Source organism: Leuciscus leuciscus, assembly GCF_965113295.1.
Source record: "Leuciscus leuciscus genome assembly, chromosome: 13".
In the NCBI taxonomy this organism is placed as follows: domain Eukaryota; kingdom Metazoa; phylum Chordata; class Actinopteri; order Cypriniformes; family Leuciscidae; genus Leuciscus; species Leuciscus leuciscus.
This window is the reverse complement of record NC_138737.1, coordinates 3,510,260-3,537,759: the sequence shown is the minus strand read 5'-3', so window position 1 is coordinate 3,537,759 and position 27,500 is coordinate 3,510,260. Positions and strand designations below refer to the sequence as shown.

At 36.7% G+C, this 27,500-nt stretch overlaps 2 protein-coding genes across 2 annotated transcripts in view; one reads left to right on the top strand and one right to left on the bottom strand.

Moving 5' to 3' along the window:
• LOC309512314 (homeobox protein cut-like 2) overlaps positions 1 to 27,500 on the top strand; it is a 222,641-nt gene that overhangs the window by 5,550 nt on the left and 189,591 nt on the right. The window contains exons 8-12 of the mRNA XM_082187818.1: positions 1,582 to 1,646; positions 1,765 to 1,866; positions 5,581 to 5,656; positions 5,705 to 5,878; positions 7,152 to 7,271. Of these exons, the coding sequence (XP_082043944.1) occupies positions 1,582 to 1,646; positions 1,765 to 1,866; positions 5,581 to 5,656; positions 5,705 to 5,878; positions 7,152 to 7,271 (537 nt within the window). The remainder of the gene's footprint in view (positions 1 to 1,581; positions 1,647 to 1,764; positions 1,867 to 5,580; positions 5,657 to 5,704; positions 5,879 to 7,151; positions 7,272 to 27,500) is intronic.
• Positions 10,800 to 23,945, bottom strand: pptc7a (protein phosphatase targeting COQ7 a). The gene is made up of 6 exons (XM_082187903.1): positions 23,431 to 23,945; positions 20,103 to 20,282; positions 17,924 to 18,122; positions 14,186 to 14,309; positions 13,968 to 14,097; positions 10,800 to 12,733 (listed from the first exon to the last, which is right to left on the bottom strand). Exons 1-6 carry the CDS (start codon positions 23,630 to 23,632, stop codon positions 12,675 to 12,677), a joined length of 894 nt encoding a protein of 297 aa, XP_082044029.1. The 5' UTR covers positions 23,633 to 23,945; the 3' UTR covers positions 10,800 to 12,674.

Here is a 27,500-nt window from a genome sequence, read left to right as displayed (position 1 = left end):
GCAATTGGAAAAAACTGTAATCAGCAATATTACTTTTCTCAAAAAAAAAAAAAAAAAAAAAAATTTGTTGGATTACACACTTCTAAAAACCACGAAACGTTTAAAAAAACACCAACATGAAACTACAATCATGCTCGATGATTACTTACGTGATTTTGGAATTGTAATGTATCCAAGATAAACTATAAACACAAGTTAATTTTGTATTCTCTAGCTCAACCTTTGACCCTGATATCCAGGGAGATCTCGTGGCACTGGATTATGCCCTGATAGTACCGACCCCTTTCACGTACGCGCTTTGGCTGTATGTCAGTGGCGTAACTTCTTGGCAGGCTACAGTGTGTTTGTGTCAGTCATTGATGCAGTGGGACAGATGCTTGGATTCGAACCAGATAACCTGTCACAAAGAGTTACAGCACTGGACAGCACAGCACACTGTGGTCTGGACACACATGACTGACCTTCTCCTCATGCAGTCTTAAACGGGGTCAGTTCGGATCAGTGTGTTCGGATCAGTGTGTTCGGATCAGTGTGTTCCTTGTGTATAAAACGCTATACAAATCTGTTTTGGCAGGTCTTAATTATTCAGTATTGTGCATATATAGATATATGTGTGTGTGTGTGTATGTACAGTACAGGCCAAAAGTTTGGACACATTACTATTTTTTATGTTTTTGAAAGAAGTTTCTTCTGCTCATCAAGACTGCATTTATTTGATAAAAAATACAGAAAAAAATGTAATATTGTGATATATTATTATAATTTAAAATAATTGGTTTTACATTTATTATACTTTAAATTATCATTTATTTCTGTGATGCAAAGCTGAATTTTCAGGATCATTACTCCAGTGTATCACATGATCCTTTAGAAATCATTCTAATATTCTGATTTATTATGAGTGTTGGACACAGTTCTGCTGCCTAATATATTTGATGAATAAAAGGTTAAAAAGAACTGTATTTATTCAAAATAAAAAAATATTTTCTAATAATATAAATCTTCTTTACTATCACTTTTTATCAATTTAACACATCCTTGCTGAATAAAAGTATTGATTTATTTTAAAAAAAGAAAGAAAAAAAATTACTGACCCCAAATTACTGACCAGTAGTGTATATTGTTGTTACAAAAGATTTCTATTTTTAAATAATTTTTCTGCTTTTTTTTATTTTATTTATTTTTTTATTCATCAAAGTATCCTAAAAAAGTATCACAGGTTATGAAAAAATATTAAGCAGCAAAACTGTTTCCAACTTTTATAATGAATCATCATATTAGAATGATTTCTAAAGGATCATGTGATAGACTGGAGTAATGATCCTGAAAATTCAGCTTTGCATCACAGAAATAAATGATAACTTAAAGTATAACAAATTGAAAACCAATTATTTTAAATTGTAATAATATATCACAATATTACATTTTTTTTCTGTATTTTTGATCAAATAAATGCAGGCTTGATGAGCAGAAGAAACTTCTTTCAAAAACATTAAAAATAGTAATGTGTCCAAACTTTTGGCCTGTACTGTGTATATATATATATAAAATGAAAATAATTATTTATTAAAATGCTTTTAGGGGCTGCTGTCCTTTGCTGAGTCTTATGGTCTACCAATATCTTGTCAGTTTGGTATTGCTGGACAGTAAGTCTTTTATTTTGTTTTCAATACCAAACCCACATATACAGTATTTAGCATGAAGTCATATTTTTAGCTGCTAACCAACTATAGCTGTTAGTTGAATGATTCTGAACTCTTTCAGGCCTGTGTCCTTCTCTGTAAAAGACATGACGCTGGAGGCCCATGTTGTGTTGTCCACCTTAACGGATCCAAACCTCGAAAGTCTATCTCAACCTGCACATGGGTATTTCATTTTAACCCCTCATATTCACATGCATATACTGTACGTTCACAACAGACTTTATATTTCCATGATGGACTGATGTTCTTAAAGGAACATTTCATGCATAAGTTAAACATTTTTTTTATCATTTTAACCAGAAAAGAGACTCAAAGTGCTAAATACCAGAATTATCCTTTAACCTTCATGTTGTTCTAAACGGGAGCATGTCTATGTTCCCACAGCCTTATGTTCCCACAGCCCTAACCCTAAAATACCTAAACCTACCCCTCACAGGAGGGAGACTTGTCTGGGATGTTATTGGGCTATCCCTGTACCAGTACAAGCACTAAAACCTACCCTTCGTGGGGGACATAGTTAAATGAGAGAACATAGGACTGTGGGAACATAGGGCTGTGGGAACATATGGTTGTGGGAACATAGGGCCTAATTTTCAAAATTTTCAGTAAAAAAAAAAATTCTTAGAAATGTGGAAACATAGGGCCGTGGGAACATAGGGCTGACCCCGTTCTGGACCTGCATGATTTAAATTCTGAAACAGAATATACAGTACATTTATTTTTAATAAGACCCTGGCCCTCACAAATAGACAGAATATTCCACCCCGTAACCTTGTTTCATTCAGTCTCTTTCCTATAATTAAAAATTTTAGGTGCAATGCAAATGCAAAACCACTGAGACATACAGCCTTGTCCATAAGCACCAAGACAGCAGCTGAGTTCATTGACGGCTTTAGTTCTCTAGTTTACCTCGGCTTACATAATATAGGGTAACGCAGAGCTAGAGCTGTGACATGCTGGCCTGTCTCTCTCTAATCTATCACTGTAACTCTTCCAGTCTGGGCAGTGATGTCACTGAATTTGCCCCGCCTCCTCGTAGAGTTTGTGCTTGTATCAAGTGTCAGTGGTTCTGTGTGTTAGTCTCAAGCAGAAACAAACATCTGGGTCACCTGTTGCGTGCACTACTACGTCACCGCTGACTGTTTGTACAGCCAACCTGCAATAATTCATGCTAGTGAAAGCTAAAATAAATAACTAGTCTTGATTTTTTTTTATCTCTTGATTTTAAAAGGGCAAAGGGTTTATTTGCATATGTTAGATGTCAACAGAGCTGTTTAGTGTAAAGACAAAGTCTACCATACAACAACAAGGCCATTCATGTTGATTCTTGTTTGGATGAAAATGATTGTTAATTATTTGAACACTATAAATAAATTATATATTAAAAATAAATATTATATAATTATAAAATAATAATAATGATATAAAAACACATACATTTATTTAGTAGATGCTTTAATCTAATGCAATTTACAAATGAGGAGAAACTGAGAGATGAGAGATGATTTTTAAAGGAACAGTTCATCCTAGGAATAGAATATGAATTTATGAATTTCTTCCATGAACCACAAAAGGCCACTTTTTAACATATAATGGAATTGAATGCTCAAAATTACACCATAAATATTTGAATGGATGCAGACAGCAGAGAGAAAGACACTCGTACGAGTTTGGAAACAACATGAGGTTAAGTAAAAGATGGCAGAATTTTCATTTTGATTAAATTAAATAATTTTGACTAAACAGTGCCCTCATAGTGGAGTAGATAAAAAGATCTTCCTGAGTAAGTTGAAACAGTTGTTGTAGTTGCTCTCACATGCAATGGAACGTTTGTCACGTGAGCCTTGGTTCGGGTACGGAGACAAATCTGAACATAGTATAGCCCTGCCCCCTGGGGAGCAATTCACATATTCAGAGGCATGCATTCATCTTTCCTTCACACACACTCCCCCACTGTCACTGTCACTGTGTGATTCGTCCTCTTCTCTCTGTTGCCTCTGCTGTCCCTCACACATTCCTGCACGTGTTTCGTTACCCATAGCACTTACATCACTCAGGCTGTGCTGCGAACTCTTTACTTACAGGCACACATACAAAAAGGTTTACAGATGTTTTATTAAACAAATTCTTGGGTATTGCAATTCAACCAAGTTAAAGTGTAAAGCCGCTTGTCCACCAGCGTCCGATAAATTTTTGTTCCGACGCGACGCCTGTGACGTTTTCGCTGCTTTTCGCGCCGGGAAAAATGTACTTTAAAAATGAAACCATAGCAACGCCCATACACAAATTCTCGCCACCGAGTTTCCATTGGCTGCTGCCCCGCGTTTTGACGCTCTCATTTGCATAAAGTATCCACCGAGATACTTTTTTGCAGCGCCGCTGTTGACCAAATCGACGTGACGCGCCATCATGCTTTGCGGGGGCATTTTTGCTGCCTGACTTAGTTCCATAGGAAATGAATGGGCTTTGGCGTCGCGTCAGAAATCGAGACGCTGGTGGACAAGCGGCTTAACTCTCGCCAAAATGCAACCTAGGGTCTTTTTGTGAATCTACCCGAGGCAAACTTTCGTTTAAGAGCATGATTAGGATGGAAACGGCACTTTTAAGATTGACCGTATTTTCGTTTTCGGTCAAATTGTCAGTTTTCGGCATTTTGTCAGTCAAAAATAGTCGATCTCCGAATGCAATGTAACAGGGAGGAGATTAAAGATGGAAAGCTCCTAAAGCTTAGTTCCATATAAATTCACGGATAATTTGTTGTTTTGTCGTTAGTGAAAATCAATATTGACCTTGTATTTGAAAAAGGATCCTCATATAAGAAACAATACGACAATTCAGAGTCAGTTCATTCGCAATCGGAGATCGACTATTTTTGACTGACAAAATGCCGGCGGCCGGAAACACAGTGAGTTGTTCAAAATCTTTCTTTTTAGTAAACTCTGTGTACACAAACAGTGTTCTCAATGCTGGAGTTCATGTGTAGAGCCCCTGGTGAGACTTCGAGCAAAGTTTCATGTTGTGTCGAGCCTTTTTAGTGTTTTAAAAATAGCGATTTTGATGCTATCATAGTCGTGCCCCAAGCACTCAAAAGGCAATTTGACCGAAAACGAAAATACGGTCAATCTTAAAAGTGGCGTTTCCATCCTAATCATGCTTTTAAACGAAAGTTTGCCTCGGGTAGATTCACAAAAAGACCCTAGGTTGCATTCTGGCGAGAGTTACGCTTTAAAAAAAACCCAACAAACTTCAGAGAGTCAATTTTATATGCTTTACACCACATTAACGTCATGCTCCAGAGCTGGTGGGGGTGGCAGAGAGTCTTATTCTGTTGAATTGCTTGTTTGAAAAAAAAAAAAAAAAAGAATAACAAACAATGGCCATGTTTAAGATAAGATAAGCCTTTATTGTCTCCTATTGGAGAAATTCGTCTTGGGCATTCGAGAGAACAATGGCGACACATTGCGTATAACACACACCCAACACACAGTTAACCTACACAAAACATGCTCATAATTATCCCATCCAGAACTTCAATTAACATCCAACAACCACACACATTACCCCCCATAACTTTCCTCACATTCACAGAAAAACAGAAGAAAACCCACACCCCCCACACACACCTTATCTGTTATTATTCATTGATTAGATTGAAAGCGGCACAAATGAGAATTTATACCTGTTAAGCTTGCAGTTTGGGAACCTGTACCTTGCTTGAAGGCATCAGCTCATACTCACTAAACAGGACGTGCTTTGGGTCGTTGGTGATTTTGAAAGCCTGGTTCCCTGTTTAAATGATTGAAACACAGTTTCAGCAGCAACAAGCTAAAAAGCGCTATATAAACAAATGTGACTTGACTTGACTTGTGTGTTCTAGGGATGACTGTCATGTTACAATCCCAAAGACCTCCAGAGCCGAAATCTCCACAAGTGAAGACCCCATGGAGGCAGAGGTGTGCATTGCTGAAATCTCCACAAGTGAAGGCCCCATGGAAGCAGAGGTGAGCATTGCTGATGGGGAACGTGTGGTCTCCAGCCAGGGCAGTGAGGTGTTCAATCCAGCCCTTCACATGAGGAAGATGATTCAGCTTCATGCACCTGGAGAGATCCTGCCAAGACCCACTTTTGTGCCTGAATCGGCCTTGACTACACCAATAACACCAGCCACATTTAAGGTTAGAGTCTTCTATCAGACAAACAATAAATTGCATTGTGGCATTATCAGATTTATAGCCTAAATTATAATTCCATATTTTCAAATAATAGTAAAATCGTTAAATCTGAGTCGAACAAATGGAAGTATGAAAATTATGCAGACCAACACATTTTTTCCATTCACAACCTGCTCCAACTCATCAATGTTTTTTATTTTATTCTATTTTTTACATTTAGAGTTTTGTCATATGTGTCCTATTTGATGCATCAGGCTTTTATGGCTCATATAATCTGATATAGTGAGAATATGGAGCTAAGACTCGAGGAACAACTTTTTTTTTTTTTTTTGAGGAACAACATGGAATTTCCCGAGTTTGGGAAACACGTCAGTTTAGAAAAAATATGAAATTTGGTGCAATTGCTGATATTTATACGGCTAAAACATAAGATGAAATCTGATGCTTGTAATGTAAATCAGTGAGATCTTTATAACAGCACAGCAGATACTTACATAAAATGCATATAAATACCAGTCATCACTCTATATCTGCCAATAATAATCTTAGTAAGATGATATTTAAATGCTTAGTTTTATGATCAAAGCTCTAGTTTTTTTTTTATATATATATAGGCAAAACATACATACAATGATGATTGAGAGATGAACGAATAAACCTTTTTCCTCAAAGGCCTGATGGATCATATTTAATACTCACATTTTAACACGATTTTTCTAAAAACAAATGATGTATGGATAAAGTAAGTTGCTAAGTTGCTCATCTTGAAATATTACTAACGATGTAAAAGTTATTCTTATATAAAGATTTCATAGCAAAAAAACACATGAACCACAAGCTGATCGGGGACGTTTTTACAATTATTATAAAAGGTTTTTACTCGGTAAAAAGAGTATAAACAATCAGATTACAGAAGGCATATAGAAGATTATGTGCTGCAGTTTTTACAGCAACATTTTGATCATAATTTAGAGACATAAGGTATTTGGCTTTATAGGGTAAATTAAATAGTAATTTTGTCAAGAATAAAAAAAATTCTTGTCAAGAAGTTAATGTGTTTAAAACACATTTATCTGCAAAACTAATTTCAGGTAAAAAGCAGAAGCATTTAGATCAAACGGTTTCAGGACGTTTTTGTCCAAACCAAAAGTCTTTTTTTTTTTTTACATGTATGTAACTGAGGGACACAAAACACCAATTTCGTCGAATGATCAAGCTAGATTTAGGTCAAAATTCCTCAGATGTTTGCATTTACAACGTGAGGGTCTCATTCTAGATCCGCTCCCTGCTCTTCGGGGCTATGCTGAGTGATGGAGGGGACGGTAACACTGCAGATTTGCCCAGCCTGGCTTGTGGCAGTGACACAGAGGAGGACGGAGGATCAGAGGAGACACAGGTAGCACCTTCAGCTAATCTGAAGCAGAGAATGCATGGACGTTACTGCAGGATGTAGCCTACATAAACCCAGTACATTATAAAGACAAAACAGCATATTTTCTGTGGTTATATGTTGTCTTTTACAAAAAAGTTCAAAGTTTAATATATATATTCAATTGGAAGGGCTTCCTCAAGGCCTTTTAATCCTCGTTAGCGCACAACTTGTGTTATTTTATTAATGTGTGTTAAAGTGTGTAAGCTAGTTTTTGGTTCTTACATGAACATCTTTGTAATGTACAATACATTGCGTGTTCAAACTGTTCTTGGAGAGATAAAAGGAAAACTATGTGACAACAGTAAAGTTTCAGAGAAGCCAAGTGGGGCAGGATTCACTTTCTGTTGCTGAGGAATGTCTACCTACATAAACACACAGTTCAGAGGAGTTCGGTCACTGTGGGGAAGATAAGTGAAAACTTTTTAAAACAAACAACATTCTCAAGGACTGAAGGACTCCATGTTCTTTGTGTCCACCAAATGAGTCAGAGGAAGATTTGACTCACTGCTTTAAAATGCTGCTTGAAAAACCATTGTTATATAAGCCTGCAGCAATTACTGGTATTGCAAACATACCTCGCCGCATTATACAGAGAAAGCCTTGTGTTTTTCGCTCAACTGTTGGATTGAAAAAATATGTTAGGGAGAAGCTTAAACTGGTCTACCTTTTCTTTTAAGTTGGATAGCCGGGCAAACCAGAATAACTTAATTTCGCTCCCCATGAAGGGGTCTTCATTTGGTTCACATTGGTTGTGACTGTTCAACCAATCGCACGTCAGCGTCATGACCATTACTACTGGTTTTGTTGACTACTGACAAATGCAATCCCCGAACACTTACTGGTGATGTAACTTGTGCTGTATTTCAGACTCTCATGGAATTTACACCTAAATTGAGCACAAAATGTAGGAAAACTTGCAGTTATATTGAACTGCAAAATGCAAAGAAATGGAAGCCTTAAAGCTGAAGAGTGTCATTTAAGCCTCTTTCACACGGAGATTCCGGAAAATACACGGATAATGTGTCCCGGGATTGTTTGATTTAGCTTCATTCACACTGCCAGTGATTTTCCGGAATCTGTGAGTGCGTTCACACACATCCCGTAAAGACACGTGACGCAAGGCCAGTCTAATCTTCCGCTACCGCTCTTTCCATTGTAGTCGTGCACTTGGTGGACACAGCGTCTTAAATTCACTAATAATCTATGCAGCGAATTATGTGCCATAATTAAACAAACAAATCCAGCATTTTGCAAACAAACTCGATCTACTTCGCAATGAAAACTCGACTCGCAAACAAACAGAAAGCAATGTGAAAGTACAAAGGTCAGTTTGAGTGAAAATGCAGTGGAGTAACAAATATGTATTGTGTTTTACAAATATAAATAAATGAGCCAAGATAATACTTCACAAATAAATACAAACCATCCTACAAATTGCATGGAACCTTTGAACAAATACCAAATCTAGTGCATACAAATGCATATCTGTCTGTTATGATTGTGCGACACTTGGCTTTCGATGAGATCTCTCGGCTCGATTTTCTCACAAATGTGTCCAGGCAGATTTTCTCACAAATGCAGTTGAGCAACTTCCTCTTCTAAAACAGTAGATGGCGCTAAACTAGGGGATTCATTTAGCGCTAGTCTCCCGGGAGAAGCACTGATTTGAAACTTGTCTTTGCCTACAGCTGAGGAAAATGACCGGTGAACGGGTGTGTTTCTGTCTTATTTGATCTATAATTAACCTTTTTGTGGTTTTCTTTTGCAAAATGTTCTGGTCTCGGCTTCATTCCAGTTTGCAGACATTATTTCGTTCTTTCTTTGTTGATGATGAACACAAACTTTCTTCTAAGAGCAACAAAATACCCTTTTATGGCATTGGTCCTGGCTTTTGTTCACACAGGGCGCGTTCCGGGACTGATCCCGGCAATGTTACTAGGTCCCCATCCTGGCATCGATCCCGGGCATCAATCCCGGGACGTGTTTGCGTTCACACAGAAGGCACTCTAGCAATTTTACGGCAATTTCTCAGGATCAACACGCTGTGTGAAAGGGGCTTCCAATCTACCAATGGTTCACATGTAGCCGACTTATTGAACATTGAATTAAAATTAGACACTTCTGCTTCAACAAACTTAAAATCACTACAGAACTAGATGTGTGACAGCTACTTTCTGCGGGTGGCCTTGAAGACTCATCCGACGCTGTAATCCAGTTAATTCATCAGGGTGCAAATGGCTTGTGTGATTAGAATAGCTCTATAGCTGAAACAAGCATTGCGGTTTGTGTGGGTAGAAGACATCAGTCCCCTGCAGTGAAACATGCTATGCTTCATCTAAGACTGTTATATACTTCTATAATTATTATTCATGCTGCTTTTATGAATTGCTCATATTAAATCAAGAGATTACATGCAGTATTTGCTTTTTAAATATTTGTCACACAATTACTATACAACAACTACAAATAAAGCTAAAATGACAAACGTAAAAAAACACCCAGCTCTGATATGAATCACATTACAAATTTTAGCATATACAGTACAGGCCAAAAGTTTGGAAACATTACTATTTTTTATGTTTTTGAAAGAAGTTTCTTCTGCTCATCAAGCCTGCATTTATTTGATCAAAAATACAGAAAAAAAAAGTAATATTGTGATATATTATTACAATTTAAAATAATTGGTTTTCAATTTATTATACTTTAAATTATCATTTATTTCTGTGATGCAAAGCTGAATTTTCAGGATCATTACTCCAGTCTTCAGTGTCACATGTGACATCCAGTCTATCACATGATCCTTTAGAAATCATTCTAATATTCTGATTTATTATGAGTGTTGGAAACAGTTAGTTTCTAATAATATAAATCTTCTTTACTATCACTTTTTATCAATTTAACACATCCTTGCTGAATAAAAGTATTGATTTATTTTAAAAAAAGAAAGAAAAAAAATTACTGACCCCAAATTACTGACCAGTAATTTTGTTGTTACAAAAGATTTCTCTGCTTTTTTTATTTTTTTATTCATCAAAGTATCCTAAAAAAGTATCACAGGTTATGAAAAAATATTAAGCAGCAAAACTGTTTCTAACTTTGATAATGAATCATCATATTAGAATGATTTCTAAAGGATCATGTGATAGACTGGAGTAATGATCCTGAAAATTCAGCTTTGCATCACAGAAATAAATGATAATTTAAAGTATAATAAATTGAAAACCAATTATTTTAAATTGAAATAATATCACAATATATATTTTTCTGTATTTTTGATCAAATAAATGCAGGCTTGATGAGCAGAAGAAACTTCTTTCAAAAACATTAAAAATAGTAATGTGTCCAAACTTTTGGCCTGTACTGTATATATATATATATAATTTTTTTTGTAAAGTTCAGATATAAATGTGTATATTGCAGGGAGACCTAGTTGATTATAGAGTATATAACTGCAATGCATCATGGGAAATGAAAAACAGCGACCTACAGAAGTTATAAAAATATAACTTTATTAGATCATGTGATCATGACATACCCACTGAAAGCATTCACAGATGCTAGCATTAGCTTTGTGCGTAAACACCTCGAGGGATATTTTAAAATTTAAATTTTACAAAAAAAACGTTTTTTAATAACAGAATCCACACAATTATCAAATATATTCTCATATACATCTGATGTGTAATGACTACACTTTCCAAATGCAGACATGTCATACATAAATATACAGCCGGTTTTCCAAATATATCTACAGATCGTAAACGTTCCTCTCTCTCACACACACACACATGCATGTGAACCTCTTAAAAGTGGTTTAAGTGGGACTGTTTTTTTTCCTCTCGACACATCCCACAATCCCTTGCAGTCTGATTTTAAAAAAAACTCAATACTGTTTTAAATTAATAAATATGAAGTGAAAGGTTTCCGTCTCCCCATTGCCCTGTACTTTGAATTGCTCACACAAACACCCGTCCTACTCTTTTATTTTACGTTATGAGAACTTGTCTTGAGAAAAGTGTCTTTCATCAGTTAAGATCTCAGAAGAAAGGCATTTCTATTGTTGATCATTAACTCGGACAGTATTTTGATGAGGTTAAGCGTCATAATCAATCTAGTATCGTAAAGTTACGCAACGACACTGACGACAAACTGTCCATTTGCTAGTGAAGAGTTTGTAGTAGTCACTGCTGCTTAATAACCTCACATCTCAGCTGACGTCTGTCCAGAGGATACAGATCGGGTGTCTTTTAAAATAGAAAGTAAACAGGCAAAAACGTGCCATCTCAAGACTCATGTAACTCCCTTAGGCTTTTGCAAAGTCAGAGAATCCCATGGCACAACGCTTCCATCTTACGCCTGGTTCAGATTACACGAGTTTAGCCCGATTTTGGCACGATCCGTTTGACGGAGGGTGTCGTGGGGATTCGTAAAAGACACAAGGGGTGTCGGGACGCAAGATTCGATCGTTTCATCTCGTATAGTGTGTCATAGTGGGCGTCAACCGACGTTGCGTCTGCGATGCTTCACGACATCACCATAAAAAGACTAGCATGTTTAATTAAGACTAGCATGCGAGTAAGTGTGTGCGTGAGTGAGCGAGAGTGAGTGTGCGTGTGTGCGAGAGTGAGCGAGCGACAGTGAGTGTGTGTGTGTGCGCGCGAGCGAGCGAGAGTGAGTGTGTGTGTGTGTGTGTGTGTGTGTGTGTGTGTGAGTGAGTGAGCGAGCGTGTGTGTGTGTGTGAGTGAGACGGCACACGATGACTGGTCGGAAAAGAAACATGTAGTCTGACATGTTTATTGTCCACGACACAAGATTTTAGGAGTCAAAACCGCGTAAATCTCACACAGTGACTATCGTAATAGACAAAAAAATTCGTGTAATCTGAACCAGGCATTAATGTTTCTTTTTGATACGGATTTTTTTTTGTTTTTTTTTTTTGGTACGCTTGTCCCCAATCAAATTATTTCTTTCTGCTTTGCTTTTCCCTCGTTCTCTCTCCATTCTTACCTTCTAAACCCTCCAACTCTCATCCACATCATTACCACCAACTCATTCATCATCACTGGACGGCAGAAACACTGGTGATTCTTTCAGACGTACTAGAAAAGTGTTGAACACCTGTCGTAGCCCTTGCAAAGCACAACTCAGTCTGTATCAAGGTGGTGATCTTTTACATGAGCCTGCAGGCAACATCATCAGAAGTACAGTCTAGTGAGGGTGAAGAACCCAGGGAACAGATGTGGGCTTCAAGTCCCTGCCAGAACTAGAACACTCCAACAGCCCTCGATCCTGCCAGCAGGAAACATCTGCCAGTCCAGTGACTGAGAGGAAGACAACAAGAGAAGCATTTTGCAGCCCTTGCAAACATTAGTCTGTGTACTCCGCCACGATTGACAGCAGAACAGTGATGTCATCTGGCTTCCCTCCTTCAGAGAGAAGAGAAAGAGGGAACGTTGTCAGGCAAATATCAACACTACATATTTATTTGACATCTACAACGTTCACATGTGCCGATGAATACATGTCAGTTAGGAAAATAAAAATGCATTAATCTGATAATGGGTGACACTTTACAATAAGGTCTCATTAGTCAATGTTAGTTTGCTAACAATGAGCAATACATTTGTTACACTATTTTGAATAGTTAGTTAATACAAAAACAATGGCTCATGTTAGTCCATTAAATAATATTAACAGATACAACTTTTGATTTTAATAATGTTTTAGTAAATGTTAAATTAAACATTAACCGATATTACGGTAATAAATGCTTTAGAAGTGCTTTTCAATGTTAGTTCATGTTAAGAACCTTATTGTATAGTGTTACCTGATAATGAATTTAATGCATTGATAAGGGATTAAAAAGATGACCACATTATTACCCAATTTGCCCAAAATGCAATTCTTGACCTATTTTCAGAGGAGTAATCCTACTAACAATGATCCTGCGTTCGTTTATCCGACACTTTGCATTCATCCAAAGCCAATTTTTTATGCATTTAAAGTATGCATTTTTCGTGCATTTTCTACTTCAGACATTTGTGTCGTCACAATTTTGAAAATAAGAAAATAAATCGAATTAAAGTGTTATTTTAAGTATAATTGATATGCCATTATAGTTTAAATATTTTGAGTTATTATTTTTGTATTTTCCACTTATTTTAAACTTTTAGAAAGTTTGTGAAATAGTGTTTTTTGTTTTTTAATGTCTATACAGTTTTCATTTTTATTTCTGTTTTAGTTGTTTTAATAAACTAAATAAATGAAATGTTGCTTTAACAACTAACTGAAATATATATTTTTTATATTTTGTTTTAGTTATCGTTTATTTGATTTCAAGTAACAAAAGTGTGTTTTTATTTTTATATCAAGTAACAAACTGTTTACGTTTTAGGTAACTATAATAACCCTGAACTGGACCAAAACTAAAGTGTGACAATTTATGTAATTTTATAGTGCATTGAACTGGTAAACTCCTTCAATGTACAGTAAAAGCATCTGTCAAATGCATAAATTTAAACGTAATTGATTTCAGAGCAAGTGTATACACCTTAGCATCTCAGAAAATTGTAAAGAGAAAGTAAATCAGGAAAAGGAAAAGTTGTAGCTTGTTCAAAATGAATGAAATAATTTAGTCACATTTAAAAGAGTATATCTCACCTCTGACATTTAAGCCATTATCGCAGGCAAACTGTGCAAAAGGAGACATGTAATTGGGGTCGTATGCTAAAACATGGGCCTGTTCAGCAATACTTTTGGCTGTTTGCTGGATGCTTTCATAGTTGGCATTCTGAAAGCAAAGCACACAATTCGTATCAGTGTCGCTGGAAGACAGAAAAATGGACAGAGTGAAGTGCAGTACATAGATGTTCCGGTACCTTGAGCTTTTTGAGTTCTTGTAAAATCATGTAGTCTGGCATGTTGTCAAAGAGGCCATCTGTAGCTGTGAGTATGATGTCTCCCAACTGGACATCGAAGGATGAGCTATCAGCCGCATCAGGGCTGTGGGAAACAAGAGGACACAAAATTGGGTTAGACTTTATTTTAAGGCGTCACTAGGAACGTTTCCATTACAGATTTGCACAAAACTTTTGCGATTTTTTTTTTTCTCTACATGTCGACAAAAAACTATTTTGAAATGACGGCGTTTCCATTAAACGATATTATGCGACTAAAACGTCATTTTTTCCTCTCGCGATAAGTAAAATCATTCCAAAAACCATGGTAACGGACGTTGGTAGGTTTATGTACTAATCCCAGCCACTGCACTGGCCATTATTATTCATCTAAGGAGATGTATGTGTGTTTTCAAAGCATTAATGGTAAAGAACAACCCTTATTATACTTGTGAGCGGCACATATGAGGTGTTTCTGGGTGTTTCTCCCTCATTTCTGCTTCGAGGTCTTGATTGTGGCATTTATTTGAGGTTTAGAATCCATTATTCCTGTAATTCGTCTGTCTTTTATGAATTTAATAAAGAACTCCGTCTCAAATTCTGTCCAAACACACCGTGTCATCTACGTCAGGTGACCTGAAAATACGCAAAAATTGTTTCCATTGCAGTTTTGCAAAATATTTCTTTTTTGAATCGCCTGAAAAACCACCTCATGCGATCTTAAAAAGTTTTTTGCGTTAAATGCGAGTTTTTGCGAAATTGACGCGTTTCCTTTGGCCGTATTTTCAATTCGCAATTTCAATTTGCGAAATTTGAGGGGTAATGGAAACACGGCTACTGTTACAGTGTAATTATATATTTAAGTACTGAGTAATATTAAGCAACTACATGTACTTACTATAGGGTTAGGGTAGGACTAGGGTTTGGTTGAGGGTTAGTTGCATGTAATTATGCATCATTTAATGTTACTACTATAGTAAGTACATGTAACATATGTAACTGTAAAATAAAGTGTTACCCAAAATTGTTACTTTGAATGCAAGTAAACTCAATAGTTTTGTGATATTCCCATTCTGAAGGTTGACATATTTGAAAGAAATTAAATATTCACTTCTCACAATGTTTCTCAGTGTCTTTAGGTCACCTCAACAATCCATCAAAACCAACTATGTGCACATTCTGTGCCGTCCCAGTTGAAATATGTCTGTAGCTCTAATAATCAGTAAGCGTTGCCGTTTGCTGACCATATTTAGAAGCACAGTTGAAAATAATAAAAGCAGTTTCAGTCTAAGAAGCTTTTAGCTTGATCCTCATTACAGTACATACAGATCAGCAGTGAAGTGTCGTGTTCTGTTCCAGGAACTCAGTAGCGGGCATTATGCCCACTGATACGAATACACTGGCTGTCATTCCCTCCGTCTGTGCCGTGACCCGGGTCATGCGGTTTAAACATGATACTTAGTCTGAATAAAAAAATTCTGAGAATTAAGAAGTGGAAACGGTTTATAAAAATGGAACAGTATTAAAGATTTAGACCAGCAAACTGGCCTCAGAGAACTACTTCCACTAGCTAGCTCATCTGTCAAAGAGAAACCAGCTAATGTCAGGGTTAACGGACGCCATGCTAAGGTTGTCTCCATTAGCTTGGCAGCCAAGTCATAGCCAAGATTAAAATTAACTGGATGTAGCTCAGAGCACAAACAGCCCAACACCACCGCTTAACCGTGATAAATGCACTGTAAATCACTGACTTAGGGTCATGTTTACTAGCCAGAGTGGGAATCCCAAGTCATATAATGGGGAAAGACCTGGCAACCTACTCTGAAACAAAAAATTATCGCTAAGAAAATGAACAGAGTCTATTGCATATGGCGAGAGATGGCTTATAGAGAATCACCAAGAGTCGGGTACGACTGAAATGGCTAGACAATAGGTTTACATGCATCCAAGGTCAAAAACACTTACATTTTCTGATAATATCCATAGCACATCACCTAATTTCTCAAAGAAAACTAAGCTAAGTTTCAGCTCTTCCTTAACGCTTGCATACACAGTGATATAAACAGTAACGGTGGCATCAGTTCTACCGTATCAATAGCGCGAGTCTAATCCTTTGGAAGTGCATGCAAAAAAAGTAGATTTGCTTTGCAGCGCAGAAAACAGCGTTTTCTTGACATGTCGACCACATGAACCGAACTCTCCCAGTCTCAGCTACAACTACAGTTTGAGGGCGGGTCAAAATAGATGTTTGCGGGCAGCCAATGATTCAGATTCAGATTGTTTTATTTAGTGCCATGCCAGCATTCAAAGCTATTTTACAAAAATAGCAAGTCATATTATACAAGATTTTTTTAATTAACATATGATAAAAAAAATCCAAAACCTTTTCAGGCATAATCTTACTAAATCAGTCCAAACATGAAAGGTAATATTCGAAAAAGCATAATGGGGCACTTTAAAGTCAAATTTTCAGGAGCTGAATTCTGAATTTAGTGATGTAATCTTTGCAGTCATTGTTTTCAATTTGCTGAAATAACCGAAGAGGCACTTGTTTTTCAGTGCTTTCAGCAATCAGTCAACATAGCCCTGTGAATCAAAGCGTGATGCAAACCCTGAATTATGAATCTAAAGTTATAATATTATTAATGATCAATAATTAAAACAGCCTTAACATGATGTCTTAAAAAGCTTGAGAATAAATCTAGATAATGCAAAAAAATGTTGTGTTAATGTGGAGTCTAGAGTAAAAGTTAAAGGGGTGGTTGATTATGATTTCACTTTTCTAACTTTAGTTAGTGTGTAATGTTGCTGTTTGAGCATAAACAACATCTGCAAAGTTACAACGCTCAAAGTTCACAGCAAAGGGAGATATTTGCTTTTACAACGGCTGGTTGGGACTACACCACATTCCTCCCGGGTTAGTGACATCACCAACCCTAGAATTTACATAAACCCCACCCCCGGGAGCGTGATTTATAGATTATCATGACAGAATATGCTAATCAATGACTAGAAACTAACTACACATAAGCTACATAAATTCATCAACTAACCATACAGAAATGTCCTTTTGACTCTCATCTCCATCATTGACTAAATCCAGTTTGACCATAAAAGGCTATACGTTTTTGAAATTTTCAGTGCATGTCTGTGTGAGTGCAAGCTGTTGAAGCTCCGCCCCCTGTGCCAGGAGCAGCAGCTCATTTGCATTTAAAGGAACAGACACAAAACGGTGCGTTTTTGCTCACCCTCAAAAAGTGACAACTTTAACATGCTATATAAAAATATCTGTGGGGTATTTTGAGCTAAAACTTCACATACACACTCTGGGGACATCAGAGACTTATTTTACATCTTGTGAAAGGGCATTATACCACCCCTTTAATATAAGTTGCGGCTCAAAATCCCATCCATTTACTAGGATAGATTAAGCTTGGTGCACAATTATGAAATGTAGTTTGACAAATAAAGCCGTTCTAATCTGAAATAGGAGAATAGAGATCATTACGTATCCTAGACAGTAGAGTAGTGTTCACACAGAGTGACACATTTCTCTCCAGGAGGAACTGATTATCCAGTCGAGTTAATAACCAGGCTCTCAGAGTGAGGACCTAATCATGCTCTCACACTGACAGCCAGGGGATTACGTCTCGCTTGCGTCTAGGTTGGGGACACGATGCTGTTGCATAATCAGAAAGCTAGAGGAGTGAGGGGTCTCACCTGTCGCTGAGAACGGAGCCCTCTGCCTCTGGAGGGGCGATCGAGAGCTGGAAAGGGGTGTTGAAGTAATGCTGCTGTTCATCAGACCTGTGCACCACCTCTCCACCTCGAACCACCAGAAAGCCAGAGTCTCCTAGGTTAGCCGTGTGTAGCCGGTGACTCTGCCTATCTAGTACCACGATACACGCTGTACTGCTTCCTAAAGTAGAGAAAGATGCTCAATCAGTCACATGATAGGTCATTTAAAGCATAGCAACTTTAAGTTAGCGATGCACCAAAATTGAATTGAAAACATTCAGCCTAAAATTTAATTAATCTTCATTTTGATGAACCGATATCTTTTTGTCTGTGCTATTTTCAGTTGATGCACGAACAAGACATTATTTGTATAAAAACCTCCATTAATCGCAATAAGTCTCAGCTTTCAAATCGTCTATTTTCTAACGAAATTCAACCGATAAATGTAATTTTGATACTCTTTAATGAGGTGTGACAGATCGCTGTAATGCCTCAGTTCCAGCGGCACGTGACCCGATCATCTCTTCCCCTTCACTAATAGTCATTGTATTAAATAAACATGAATGAACATCAGAAGCAGTGTTGAAAGAACCGGTACAACTTAGTGAAATGTATCATGACTCATGCAATCGCTCAATTCGTGTTTCAACTGCGAAAAGACTTCAATAAAACAGCTCGAGAACAATATGTAATGTTACATTTTCCTCAGGAAAGCCATTCAGTGTCTATAGCTTGTTCATTTGGACTCTATAGAGCACAGGGTTTCTGCAGGTATCTTCAAATTAAATGTAATGCTTTTTAATGCCATTTTTTACATTTTTAATGCCATACATGATCCATGACTACGGTAATCACGTCGTTAACCAGATATCTATATAGATATTAGTAAATTTGTGCTGTCAATTGATTAAATACCAGAAGCAATTACCAAACTGGTTCCGCATGTTTATCACACTAACATACATATTTTGCGACAGCAAATAAAAATGATTCATTATGAAGGCTATATTCAAATAAATTGATAATATAAAATTTTCTTCAAATAAAAATGATTCATTATGAAGGCTATATTCAAATAAATTGATAATATAACATTTTCTTCAAAACTATCTAAATTTTTAATGCCTGTAGGATTAAAATTGTGCTTTTTAATGCCATTTAATGCCCTGCAGAAACCATGTAAAAAACAATTCGCTAAATATATGCACTATATTACTGTTCATTATTTTTACTTGACATTTATTATTTAACGTTTATGCCTGAATATATCTGCCATGAAAACTTTTTTTTTAAACGCATTTCAACAATGAATTGGAGTAGAAACAATTACATTAAGTTTTTTATAAATATGATTTATTGATAATTAAATAAACATTATTTTCAGTTGTACTAGCTTTGAAATTGTGCAGATTTAATAACAAAATCCAATCTTGTGACCCAATACACTCTCTGTCCGTGACTCATCTAGCACGCAGTGTGTTTTTGAGGGCAGCACACTGTACAAGTGACTCATTTCAGTCCATTACATTTTAGTTACGGCTTTGATCTTATCCTGAGAAGAATGAACCAGGGCCCTTCCCAAAAACATTTCGTTCCCAAGGCAGGAAAAATTTAATTTTACTCTTGACTGTCCCAGAACATCCAGTCCTCAGTTTTATAGCATATCTGTGTGTACTGTCTCACATGTCAGTGCATGCATAGTTAACATACCATTGCACATCAACACCTTAGGTTATGGACACCTTAGGTTATGAATGTTAGCCTGATGCTAAAGTTACTTTGTGGAAAAACTGATCTTTAGTATGTAGCAAAAGATGAAAATATGACGCATTTTCCCGTTTACAAAAGAAAATGAATGGAAGTGAACGGAACACAAAATTGAGCGACCGCACCTTAATTGAAGCCAGAGCATAATGTCGAAGCCTCCAAAACACATTATGATCTAATGTCTCTACAGTTTAGATATGAAAACTGTTGAAATATGAAAATATATTCAAAAAGACACTTCAATGCAAATGCTTTTTATGTGCAGCTCTCTCATTTAGACACTTTCATGTGAAGAGAAGAGAGACTTCCATTGTAAAGCATACTGCACACTTCTGTTTCTACTTGTGAAATGAATTCACTTCATAATCCATAATCTAAAGCTGAATATGCTCACCTAATAGCGGTACTTTGTTCTGAAGTAGCTCATAGTAACTGGTGGTGAGGATTCCCACTGGGTTGCTCGGCACAAATCTCCCTTCTTTGACGAGCCGCTCACACGTCCTCATGAGCGTCCCGGAGAACTGAGAGGGGTCGACCCCATAGTCCCGCCAGCCACCCACTCCATCAGCCACACCTATAGAGGTGATAGAAACACAATGAGCTGCATTTTAGAAATGGTTAACAAGCGACAACACAACTTCCAATAGCTGTGATGTTTGTGTACAGCTTTTTTGCATCTACAGAGAGAAATTCATAATTATATTCAGCAAGGATGCATTCAATTGATCAAAAGTGACAGCAAAGACATTTATAATGTTACAAAGATTTTGATTTCCAAAAAATGCTGCTCTTTTTAACTTAAGAACACAAAAATATGAAGCAGCACAACTGTTTTCAACATTGCTAATCACAAATATTTATTGAGCCGCAAATCAGCATATTATAATGATTTCTGAAGGATCATGTGACACTGAAGACTGGAGTAATGATGCTGAAAATTCAGCTTTGATCACAGGAAGAAATAAAACCCAAAATAATTATTTGCAGTAGTACTGATATTTCACAATATTATTGATTTTTACTGTATTTTTCATAGAATATATGCAGCCTTGGTGAGCATAAGAAAATAAAAATAAACTATTTTTACCAACCCAAAGCTTTTGAATGGTATAAATACACCGTAGTCGAGTTTAACTATATTGTGTTACCATAATATAAAATTAATCATACTGTAATGTAAGGTCAAACTGAATTATCTAGTAGGATTTAGAGGTGATCAAGAGGTAAAGTGAACATATCTGATGGGAAAACTTGTTGACCCACAACCAAAAATGGACTTTGAAAAGTAAAAAGTGGTTAACGAGGAGATGTTCACGTTCAAGTTCACTTTATTTATATAGCACATTTACAACAGCCACTCGGCTGACCAAAGTGCTTTACAGAACAACCAGATAAATAATACGAAAATATTACCTGCATAACAACACATAAAACACAAATAAAAGCAACAAAGCTAAGAGCAACCTTAAAACCGGAGATGCAAAACAGTATCAGACTCAAATAAAAATAGTAAAGAAAACAGGTAGGTTAGTTTATTGTCTAGATTTGAGATGAACTGTGTCAGAACAGTGTCTAATGACAATAAACTAATTTCCCACTAAATTATGAAGGGTAATAGCATTTCAAAGCTGCTTCTGTATATGACGCATAATGCTTATGTTTAGTGATAGACTAATATGTTGGCTATCAGTTGCCCATTTTGAGATTATTGTGATTAGATGACACCCCCTAAATGCTTTAACGATGGAAAGAGTAGCCTAGGTTTCATTTAATTTCACTTTAATATGCGATTTTGTGCACATTTGCCATTGAAAACCCCACATCTGTCAACCACTAATTATCAGGGTTCCCACAGGTCCTTGAAATCATTGAAAGTTTGTGAATCTGGAAAAATAATTCAAGGTCCTGGAAAGTTTTTGAAAAGAAACATGCATAGATACAGTTCCTTGAAAGTGCTTGAATTTATTTTGTGAAAAAAAAAAAAAAGAAAATCCATATTATTCCCTCCGGTCCGCTAATGTGTTATTTCGCCAACACTTCGTGGCCTATGCACACTAGCTTGCTTGATTAACGTTAGTTACGCGCATTTACACGTTACGTTAAGTGTTTCCCACGTGAGGTACTTTGTGTTGTACGTTGCCATGGCGTTCACGTGCGCAAAACTAATACGATGGCACCTCAACAACAACAACAACAAACGTGTCCCCACATTAAGTCCTTGAATTTGAGGGTATTGGACCTGGAAAGTCTTTGAATTTGAAGTTAACCAAGGTGTGGGAACCCTGAATTATGCTCAAGACAAGTAAATAAAGTGATTTGTAGATTGTAAGATGCACCAGTCTTGATTGAATATTAAGAGAGCAAACGTTTACTGCCTACACCCCATTGATGTCATGTGCATGCATTTCCAAATCAGTCCAACAGACAGGGAATTTTCCCTACAAAACCCTCCCAGCTTCCTATCTGACAATGAGCAGGAACCCTCGTTCGTGACCATACAAGGCAAGGCAAGTCCCCTCACATCGACCTGCATCCTCTTGTGATCTCGCCTTTAAAAGCACTGGGATTTCCAGAGATAGATCTGCTGGCTTGAAGCTTGAGAAGTCTTGGTTTGTCGTTTCTTAGGCCATCATGTGTTTGAGCTGTAGAAGAGGATTTAGATCCCAGGTTGATTTGACTTTGACGTACAGCTGTCCAAGTAGGCCGTAGAAACATGTTAGCAGGTCTACTAACATCTATTACAGCCATTATGAGTGGCTTAAATGACAGAGAAAACTGGTGCAGTGCAAGGACTAATCCGCTTCATCTTAAAACTGAACTTTGAAGGACTACTAAAAAACTCTTTAGAGACATCTAAAAATATTCTAACCCCAAGCAAAGCATGAAGTAAAAGATTTGCTTTCAAGACAAAGACTGAAACCCAGGTCTGTGGCCGACAGTGTTCATCTATTGTTTTGCACCCACATCTTTTCAGATGTACTTCTTTGTAACTAGACAATGGATATTCTGTTACACTCAAACTAATGTGCACTCTTGTTAACACCAAAAAGTTGCCATTCTCGGGTTAGAAGCAATGTTGATGTCACTAACAGGTCTATATGGTTATGAAATATACCATATACCAACACTTTTTTATTTTAAATACAAGCCACGTTGTGCTGACTAATAAGTAATCATCTCATATCACTTTTTGCACACTCCATAGAAAGCACTGTGTATTGCTTTTTTCTACAATAACTAAAACAGTTCATACCATCCAGTCACGTGGAGGACCAAACATTAGAAACGGGCTCCCACTCATTTTATACTCTTTAGGCTAATTGTTTGATGGCAGGTGAAGCAATTCTGGATTCATTTATTATGCAGTGAGTAAAAAGTATAAGCATTATTCCAATATACTCAAATACGTAGTAACAAATTAAGAGGAGATATTTTAAAGCAGCCAATTAAACTGAATGTTTACTATTATGAAACATGTCATTAAAATTGCCTCAATATTTTCCTTTATATTAAAATAATGTTATTTAAAGTCGATTTAATTAATAGATTTTTAAAATATAAATACACACATTGCAAAGGCTTTTGTTGTTGTGCCGATGTGCGACAGTTGTGACGTCAGAAGCGATTTAAAGCACGATGGTACTTGCCTAAACCAGTTCTTCCGAGCACATTATCTTTGCATACAACACGAATATGCTTTAATGGTTTTAGCCATTACATACCTAACACATCAGCAGATCTGTGTCGGGCTATGAAGCACGCGTCGTCACCATAACACATCCCTTTCTTCAAAATCCCCTTGCGAAAGTCCTTCCCGAAGCCGAAGCTGGCGGACACCAGGCTGTAGTCCCGGCTGTCGGTCTGAGAGAGTCCGCCGATGACCGCCCGGGCCACCAGTCGACCGTACGAGAGCACGGACAGCATCACCACCCCCGGTTAACGTTAGTTAGACTCAGTAGCACTAACAACAGATCCACGGCCCTTGACGACGTCTGGAGGTGTCACTCACAGCAACCGCATCCACGGTGTTATTATTAAACGACCTTACAACGGCATCAACTTCCAAAATCTCGCTGCCTTTACGAATCAATCGCCGATTCAGCTCTCCATAGTGATCGATCCGATGTGATTCAGAACATCCGAGTCGAACCGGGTTTTATAAAACTCCTTTTACTCGCGGTGAGCCCCATCGCTGCGCGCTCGCGTGTCTGTTGCGCGTGCACTGAAGGCCGCGGCGCGCGCGACTGAAGTCTTGTGACTGCTGTGACGTCAGACGCCGTTACGCAACCCGTGTACATTTAATGGAGTATAATATATAAATATAACAGTTTAATCTGGACCAGTGAAAGAATACACAGGCCTTTGAGTTCATTTATAAAATATGATGCACAAATTGAACCCGGTAGCACTTTATAAATTACGTATAACTTTTTTTTTTGTATACAATTTAGATTTAATGACTAAAAATGTCAGATGGTATAAAGACGTAATCACTCATAAGAAAAACTAAAAAACTCACCTATCCTTGGATATTTACACGCGAGTGCACACAAGTTTTCAAAAAAAAAAATTGTTTTGGTAAAGAATATTTTCATGAATATTAATAAATGGGTTACTGTGTGTTTTTGTGGTGATGCAGGTAAAAAAAGCTTCATGTAATGGCCCATGTCTATTTCTGTATTGCAGTCTCTTTATTAATAACATTGTTTAAGATTCCAATTGAAATATTCAGAATCTGGTTGTAAATAATCATATTTCATATAGTTGAATATGGATTTATGATTCAGAATGCAGCATTTTAGGAGTTATAGAGAATTTTGGAGGAATAATGCATGTTAACAGCTTGTGATTTCAGTCAGTAGGAGAACATGGACTTCCTAACCTCTGGCCACAGGCCAGTTTCTGCAGCTCTCGGACCACAGATATGCCAAACTGGCATCAGTACTCTCAATTAAACCTTATGATCTTAGTAATGTGGTAGAAAAAGTCCCCTGGTTCCACAGACAAGGCTTAAGCCTAGTCCTGCACTAAAATGCGTGCTTGAGCTGTTTTAACTGAAAGCAACTTGCACTGACATATCTTAAAATATCAGCGCCATTGTTTTGTCTCAAGATGCACACCAGTAATGTTTTTTTTTAGGCATGTTTATAAAAGCTACTTAAATGTTGTAATTGAACTATGCCTAATCCTGTCTGTGAGACCAGGCCTAAGTCTGGTAGTTTATAAGACTGAGGTCGGTCTATTTCCAGTGGAGTGCTGGTGTTATGAAACACATGATTTCACTTAATGAAGTCTTTGCCGCCATCTAGTGGTCGTGCTGGCGCAGTGCAGCTTTAGACAAATTAGATGAATTAGCTGACACAAACCAGAATATTATCAGCTGATTAAAAGATTATGTAGTGATCGTTTTTATTATAACTGATGTATTTAAAAGTGTCATCTGAATTCTTGCATTAATCTTAATTATACAACTTTTGTTATATTCATGAATATCAGTCACGTGACCTCTTACGTCATCCGCTCTTTTTCCAGTTGACGGCCGCCATCTTGAGTACCTACCGAGTACTGTCTATGGTACTGACAAACCTATTATCTCAAGTCTTGTTAGAAAACAAACAAAAAAATAACTATTCTTGAAACATTATTTGAATTCTTTAACAAAAATTATTGTATGGAATAGAATAGCTCCTGCAGCAGGTGCATTAGCACAACAGGTAGCATAAAGTTACATGACACAATTTAATTGATTAATATTACACTTTTACTTTTAACTCACTTTAAAACACCATCGAGGATTTGTATCATATTCCGGTCGCGGTTTAAAATGGTTTCAAGTCAAAAAAACATTTTGAAATATGTTATATTTAACATTTTATATGAAGCTATGGCCTATCCTTACCTAGCATGCATACTGTAAACATTCTTTATTCATATGAAAATTCCCCAATCGCACGAAAATCACACACAAATCACATATACTTCAAACCGTGCATTTATTAGCTTCTTGTTTCAGGTGAAGAGATGTTACTTTAGCTTTGTTATCACGGATGTCAGAATGAGGAAGTCATGCAGGACCGCAGGCAGAACAGAAGCGTGATTTTTTTTTTTTTTTTTTTAAACCACTTCAGCGGAAATCCCGCCCTGCAGCTGATTCTAAAGTTTTCATTGGTCATATCAATCACTGTACTGATTGCCTACACCAAACACTGATTACCATTGGACTAATAGCCCTGGCGGATACTGTATTGCGTGTATTTGAACACAAATAAACCGGAGAAGACGTGAATGAATGCTTTTTGAGTGATGATTTCTATTCAAAATAACGAACGTTACAGATTTATGTTATGTTACATTTAAGTTATATTTATGTTACCGTGTTGTGAAAGCATAGCTAGCTAGTTCCTTTGCAACTGACATATCGATCTTGCCGAATAAGGTACTCAAGATGGCGGCAGACAAGTTTTAGAAGTGAGTGACGTCAGTGAGGAGACGTTGGTGACATCATCTGATATTCATGTATACTCGATTCTGTTCTCCTGCTGCTGAAATGGCGTAAAAAATTATTTAAATATCAATAAGTGACTAAATATTTTAGATACTCTTCTCTTTTTCGGTATCACTTTTCTATAACGTTCAATACTGAAATGTAGGCCTGCAAATGCTGGTATTTTCACTGCAAATCAATGCCTGGAAAGTCTAATATCTTACTTTTGACTAAATAATTTGAAGCTTTTTTCAGTTTCTTCATTTATGCATGAGTTTTAATTCAGCTAGGTTAAAAACCACCCAGTATACTCCTCATAATAAACTCGTTCACCAAACCTCGCAAACCGTTGAAAGAGGCTGTAAGAAGTGGACGTTATTGTAATATTGTAAAATACCTTGACATCTTGTAAAGGTTCATGGCTATAAAAATGTGTAACAATAACATGAGAGGGCTTGTAAGTCCACTGCTCAGACAGTAGGTGGCAGTAAGGGCTTGTGTTAGAGTTAAATCTCTGCACTAGTGTTTTTCTGCACCGAAATAATATGGAACTTGAGTGAGAGTTTGCAGTCTTAAACATACTGTCTATGGTCTTAAACTCAGTAAATGCAATGCAAACTTTAATACTAAATGCGTTTTTTTTTTTTTTTCTGTGTTGAAATTGATGCAAAATAAAAACCGTGTATCGTGAAGTAATGGCAAGAAACGTACTTCGATTGACATAATGCGGTCCGATTTACGAATATATAGGGGAGCGAAAAAAATTGTTTATATTTAATTATTAAAAATTGCCATTATTTTATATGACAAAGTTTTTTAATTGTATTTTATTTAGAAAATATTTTAGTTTGTTTTGTATATATTTTTTATTAGATCAGATAACATTTTAAGCTGTCATATGTTATGTTACAATGTGCCCCACACATGTTACAATGTACCCCACCTATGGGGCATGTTGTCACATTTCACTTCCATTCTTTCGGGGTATGTCAAGAAAAAAGTATATACTGTATTAATAAAACAAAACCACATAATTGTACTAGACATGTGGGAAATTAATGTGGGAAAAAATAAATTCTCTGAACCATAAGTAGATTTACACAAACTGAGAAAGTCAAAAAGCGTTAGGTTGTGCCCCGCTCTCCCCTAGTATATAATACAGTCTTCAGTGTCACGTGATCCTTCAGAAATCATTTTAATATGCTGATTATTATCGATGTATGTTAGAAACAGTTGAGTAAAAAGTTTAGAAAAAGAACAGCATTTATAATTTAAAATAGAAATCCTTTGTAATATTATACACTATCG